Source organism: Etheostoma spectabile, chromosome 5 (genome assembly GCF_008692095.1).
Source record: "Etheostoma spectabile isolate EspeVRDwgs_2016 chromosome 5, UIUC_Espe_1.0, whole genome shotgun sequence".
Lineage (NCBI taxonomy): Eukaryota > Metazoa > Chordata > Actinopteri > Perciformes > Percidae > Etheostoma > Etheostoma spectabile.
In genome coordinates this window covers 35,680,077-35,686,793 of record NC_045737.1, presented here as the reverse complement: position 1 = coordinate 35,686,793, position 6,717 = coordinate 35,680,077, and the positions used below count along the sequence as shown (strand labels likewise).

General features: G+C 42.7%; 1 protein-coding gene and 1 pseudogene across 1 annotated transcript in view; one reads left to right on the top strand and one right to left on the bottom strand.

Moving 5' to 3' along the window:
* The window catches only part of LOC116688879 (gamma-crystallin M2), a 6,563-nt gene extending 2,129 nt beyond the window's left edge, over positions 1-4,434 (bottom strand). Inside the window, exon 1 of the mRNA XM_032515030.1 lies at positions 4,165-4,434. Within this exon, the coding sequence (XP_032370921.1) occupies positions 4,165-4,359 (195 nt within the window). The 5' untranslated portion in view covers positions 4,360-4,434. The remainder of the gene's footprint in view (positions 1-4,164) is intronic.
* A 779-nt stretch (positions 4,435-5,213) lies between these two features.
* LOC116689867 (gamma-crystallin M3-like) lies at positions 5,214-5,963 on the top strand (annotated as a pseudogene).
* The last annotated feature ends 754 nt before the right edge of the window (positions 5,964-6,717 follow it).

Below are 6,717 nucleotides of genomic sequence, written 5' to 3'. Positions count from 1 at the left end.
AATACCACAGGTTACTGTCACTGTTCTTGCTCCATACATTTTAACCAACTTTGATAGTGACTGAATACAATGTTACAGCGTGTTCCTCAACTACAACAACATGGCGTCTGTAAAACGCCACCTTACACGGCGCTCTGGCTTGCAAGATTTTTGGCTGCAGTTCTCTCGCCTGGAGATCCTTCTTGGTGAAATCTTGATCTTTACACACAAGAGAATCCTTCGTTGCTTTCAACACTTTATTCTGGTGATGCTTCCTCACAAACCGGATGATGATCTGGCGGCCCCGACCGTCTCCTCCTCTTCTCCCTTTGCGATGAACTGAGTCGACAACGTCTTCAATCTCTTCTTCCCATTGTGAAATGATATTGAGAAGCAGAGCCTGCTCTCAAATTTTCTCCAAAGTTTTCTCTTTCCTTTTCCTTGAGACTGGAAAGTCTCAGGTTCCATCTTTCTTTGTATTTTCTCTTTAAGTTTGATGTTTTCTTTCTTCAGGTCAGAGTGCTCTTTTTCCAGCACCTCCAGCTTGGACGTGCTTTCAGTGAGTCCGACTGAGTTCAGCTCGACTCGCTGTATAATGCTGGCAACAATGTCAGAACTTTCTTTAAGTGGTTTACCAAAATCTCCCACCTTGTTGTCCAGGTTCCTTATGGTGGCTAAAACATCACTGAGGGAAGGCTCAGTCTCCGTCGCCAATTTCTTAGTCGGAGCTAGCTGTCTTTGGCTTTGATGTATCCATAGGGGTAGCAACGCTCACGACATAGCTGTGGAAAGCAAACTTGTTGACTGTGTTAGCATTTGGGCTAGCAGTTCCTACCTTTGCATTGTAACACCATTGGCGAGGGATAGATTAAGGTGACCAGATTTCTCAGACAAAATCTGTGGACTTTTTCAACTCAGAAGCGTATATAACTCGAAAACACTTGTTTTTGTTTTGGTAAAACTTAAAACGGGGACACTAGACCTAGAGCTTTTCTCAGTAGACTCCATGTAAATAATCAGGGATTTTAGCATCGTAAAATACGTCTTTCTAAAACCTCTCTGAGCTCTGAGCAGCGCTTGCTCTGGCTGTCTTGAGCCTGCGGGTGTAGGGGGAGCGACTATCGGCTCCGTTTTGTCAGTGTTTTCTTTCTTTCATTCCAATTTCGGGTCTGTCAGTCACAGTGAAAACCGGGGACATTTCCGGGGACAGATCCAACCGGGGACAGGTCACCAAAACCAGGGACTGTCCCCGGAAACCGGAGACGTGAGGTTACCCTAGTGTAGATAGCATATGTTTTAGTCACGGGCAGTACTTCCGTTCTAATTTGGGACCAAACAAACAGAGTTTGAAACTTTCTACGTGCCCTGTTCGCCACCTTGCCGAAGTCAGATCCCTGCTTTTCTATCTTGTCTTTTTTTACTTACTTGTCTTTTGCTTTTCCCTCTCTTGTGATTGTCTTATGTTTTTCACCTGTTTCCCAGCCCTTGTGTCACCTGCCTCTTGTTACCTCATTACCCAGTGTATTTAGTCTCTGTGTTCCCATTGTCTCTTGATCATTTGTTCCAGTGACTGTGTTTTCACTCAGCGTGTTTGTTGGAATCTCCCCCTGCGGCTTCTGTGTTCCTGTTTTTTTGTTTTCCTTTTCTCTTTTGACTTTTTCGGTTTTGGACTTTGCTGTTTTGCCTTCCTCATTAATGTACTCCTTGTGTTTTCTGCATTTTTGTCTGCCTTGTGGTATACACAATGGATTAAGTGTAATAAATATCACGCAACGAAATTCTGCCTGCTCTCGTGCAGTTGGGTGCACCGTTCCCTGCACATCATAACACTTTCCATGTTTCGTATGATGTACACATGCTCACATATGGTTTAAAACCTGTAAATACTTTACCCACCACTTACATTTTCCACCAATACTTATTCCCCTTGCTTTGAAAATGTTAAAGTGTCCTTTTGATTTCATTGTTAAATTTTTGACTGTCTCTGGCTGTATGTTATGTTTATTAATTGTTAAATGCGTTTTGAATACATTTTAGGATAGAAAAATAATGTTCTTATATACAGTGGGTACGGAAAGTATTCAGACCCCTTTAAATTTTTCACTCTTTGTTTCATTGCAGCCTTTTCCAAAAATCAAAAAGTTCATTTTATTCTCAGTAATGTACACTCAGCAACCCTCTTGACAGAAAAAAAACAGAAATTTAGAATTTTTGCATATTTATAAAAAACAAAACTGAAATATCATGGTCATAAGTATTCAGACCCTTTGTTCAGTATTTAGTAAAAGCACCCTTTGATCTAATACAGCCATGAGTCGTTTTGGGAAAGATGCAACAAGTTTTTCACATCTGGATTTGGGTATCCTCTGCCATTCCTCCTTGCAGATCCTCTCCAGTTCTGTCAGGTTGGATGGTAACGTTTGGACAGTCATTTTCAGGTCTCTCCAGAGTGCTCAATTGGGTTTAAGTCAGGGCTCGGCTGGGCCATTCAGAAGACAGCCACGGAGTTGTTGTGAAGCACTCCTTCGTTATTTTCGGTGTGCTTAGGGTCATTGTCTTGTTGGAAGGTAAACCTTCGGCCCAGTCTGAGGTCCAGAGCACTCTGGAAAAGGTTTTCGTCCAGGATATCCCTTACTTGGCCGCATTCATCTTTCCCTCGATTGCAACCAGTCGTCCTGTCCCTGCAGCTGAAAACACACCCCACAGCATGATGCTGCCACCACCATGCTTCACTGTTGAGACTGTATTGGACAGGTGATGAGCAGTGCCTGGTTTTCCCACACATACCGCTTAGAATTAAGGCCAAAAAGTTCTATCTTGGTCTCATCAGCAGAGGATTTTATTTATCCCATCTTGGATCTTCAGTGTTTTTTAGCAAACTCCAGCGGGCTTTCATGTGTCTTGCACTGAGGAGAGGCTTCCGTCGGGCCACTCTGCCATAAAGCCCCGACTGGTGGATTGCTGCAGTGATGGTTGACTTACTACAACTTTCTCCCATCTCCGACTGCATCTCTGGAGCTCAGCCACGGGACCATTGGGTTCTTCTTTCCTCTCCACCAAGGCTCTTCTCCCCCGATAGCTCAGTTTGCCGGACGGCCAGCTCTAGGAGGTTCTGGTCGTCCCAACGTCTTCCATTTGAGGATTATGGAGGCCACTGTGCTCTTAGGAACTTAAGTGGCAGCAGAATTTTTTTGTAACCTTGACCAGATCTGTGCCTGCCACAATTCTGTCTCTGAGCTCTTCAGCAGTTCCTTTGACCTCATGATTGTCATTTGCTCTGACATGCACTGTGAGCTGTAAGGTCTTATATAGACAGGTGTGTGGCTTTCATCAAGTCCAATCAGTATAATCAAACACAGCTGGACCCAATGAAGGTGTAGAACCATCTCAAGGATGATCAGAAAAATAGACAGCACCTGAGTAATATGAGGGTCACGGCAAAGGGTTCTGATAACTTTATGACCATGTGATATTTCAGTTTTTCTGTTTATAAATTGCAAAAATTTCTACATTTTCTGTTTTTTTCTGTCCAAGATGGGGTTGCTGAGTGTACATTACTGAGAAATAAAATGAACTTTTTGATTTTGGAAAATGGCTGCAATGAAACAAAGAGTGAAAAATTTAAAGGGGTCTGAATACTTTCGTACCCACTGTATATATTATATAAGATATATACAATATCTATATATTATATTATGTGTGTGTGGTGTTGTGTATGTAGACAAAATACTGCATAATATTTCATAGTGACAGTTGGACATAAGCTGACAAAGTTAAAATAGTCCACTCAATTATTTATAATGGATTTTGAACATTAAGAGGTATCATGATACGCCTCATGCCATCCCACCTCATCACGCATCCATGTCCCTGAAGCTCTGTACTCCCGGGCCCATGTACATCACCTGCCTGTAGTGGGGCTGCTCGTACATCAGCCAGTGGCGCGTCCATCACGTGGCAGGACTGGCAGTCGTTCATACGGTAACGTCCAGGATGTGTCGCAGTCGTCCATCAGCGCGTAATGCTGACACCAAAGTTCTCCCTCTCATAGATCTTCATCCTGAACTGGCCTCTGTGCTGTTTTTTTTTTGGAGAGAACCAAAACAAATGTTCTTAGTATCAAGTTGTTAGCTGGTTGTCACCTGTAGTAGAACAATAGTATCACAGATGCCGTGTTATACCTACAATGGGGATCATACGGCAAGACCTGATGCAGTCCCTCATTCCCATCATGCTCATGTAGTCAGCGTACTCTCCCCTCTTCATGAAGTACTGGTTTCCCATGTAGTTGGGGCGGTCGTAGACCATGAAGCAGCCGCTCTCCACCCGGCAGGAGTGGCACCTGCTCAGGTAGGAGGTCATGTCAGAGCAGTCGCTCATGCACTCATAGGAACGACCCTGGAAGTTCCTCTCCTCGTAGAAGATGATCTGAAAATAGTGAACTGTAATGGTTAGAAATAAGCAGCAAGATGAATGTAGTGATCCTATTTTGTAAACAGTAATTTCTGCTTCTTACAAAAAAATGTAAAGTACCTTTCCCCTCATGTTCATGTCGGTGGTTGTCATGTTGGCTGTTATATGTTCTGTTGCTCCTGAACTGCCTTCCTACCTGTTTAACCCTTTCTTTTATACACAACAAACGTGAAGATGAGTGCCCCCTCCCTTCAGAGAGCCCCCCTTACTCAGCAACTTACTATGGAAGCCACAAGGGTTATGTAATTTTTCAAGGACTGGGTACTGATAATCCCAACAAAAAAGAATGTTTTTTTTCTAAATAGGAAAATGTTTTTTTGTGACGTTGACCAAAGCACCACAGAACGATGATGTAAAACTAAATCATTGTGTATGTTAGTGTTAGTTTTAACACCATATCATAATCTGAGCCCTTTCATACTACTATCATTACATTATTGAGATAATCTTGTCACTTACTGTGTTCTATTATTTGAATACTTTGATAACTAATTTGTATGCTAAATACTTGTTTTCTCATCTACTCATCTACTCAACTCTTAGTGAAGACACAGGCAAAAAACACTTTTGTCAGGACGTCATAGTACTCAACCTTGAAAAAAATTACATAACCCCTTCTGTTGTGCTTCCATAGTAAGTTGCTGAGTAGGGGGCTATTTTAAGGGGGCGGGGGCACTAATTCTTACGTTGGTCGTGTATAAGGAAAGGTTTAAACCAGGTAGGAAGGCAGTTCAGGAGCACACAGCACATCTACAGCCAACATGACCAACATGAACATGAGGTAAAGGTACTTTATAATCTTTTTGCAATAAGCAGAAATTACTGTTACAAAATGGATCACTACATTCATCTTGCTGCTTATTTCTAACCATTCACGTTCACTATTTCAGATTACTTCTACGAGGAGGAGGACTTCAGGGTCGTTCCTATGAGTGCTGAGCGACTGCCCTGAGCTGACGCTCCTACCTAGCAGGTGCCAGTCCTGCAGGGTGAGTAGCGTTGCTTCATGGTCTACGACCGCCCCACCTACATGGGAAACCCAGTACTTCAAGAGGGGAGAGTACGCTGACTACATGAGCATGATGGGAAATGAGAGACAGCATCAGGTCTTGCCGTATGATCCCCATGGTAGGTATACACCGCATCTGTGATACTATGGTTCTACTACAGGTGACAACCAGCACTAAATCTTTATGTTAAGACATATTTGTTTTTGTTCTCTCCAAAAAACAGCACAGAGGTCAGTTCAGGATAAAGATCTATGAGAGGAATTTGGTGGTCAGATACGAGCTGTAGAGACTGTGCAACATGATGGCGTTTACCCCGTATGAGACGACTGCCAGTCCCTGCCACGTGATGGACGCCACTGGCTGAGTGAGACACCCCACTACAGAGGCGATGATGTTACACTGAGGCCCGGAGATAAGCAGATCTTCAGGGACATGGGGCATGCGTGGCATGGGTTCATGAGCATGAGGGTCTCACTGATTCGTGCTACTAAATGTCACTGAATGTGTCAAATACCATAATAAATAATGTCTGGTCTATTAAACTTCTGCCAAGCTTTTGTCCAACTGTCACTATGAATATTATGCAGTTATTGAAAAAATATATTGAGTTATGAAATTTGTAAGCCATGTAAGTGTCTACGTGGAATGTGAACAAAGGAAAGGTCTGTCATTCTTTCTTTCTTGTATTAGGCTTTTAAAACACAAATTATCAAACCCGCGTATCAAACCCGCTGCGTCGGACACATTTTGGTTTATATTCTTGTTTTGAGAGTAGTCACCAGCACCTTCCTGATCATACCATGAAAGTCGTGAAAGACGGCAAGCTATGATTGGTGTGGCCCAACATGACATGGCAAAACGGCAGGAATTTATATTCTTTAATCGCCTAATCAGACACAGAGACACAATGATATACAAAAACGTCTTAAACATTCATTGATTAGATGAGAAAACGGAAATGGCTATGTTAGCCACACTAGTATCTATGTAGGCTAAACAAGACAAGACAGAAAAACAACGTGTTTGTTCTGAACACAAACGAGGAACCACCTAATAAGCCAGTGACTGTTGAGGAAGGGATTTTAGTTTGAAATTGATTCTGGAGCTACGGGCAACGGCGATCATTGGAGAGACCTACAGGAGGACTTGGGAAACAAGCCACCTCCTATTAAGCCCATGTTGCGGTTTATTTTCCAACGAATTTGCACTTATTGGTGTTGGTAATAACATTCAACTGTATCCCTGTAATTATCTT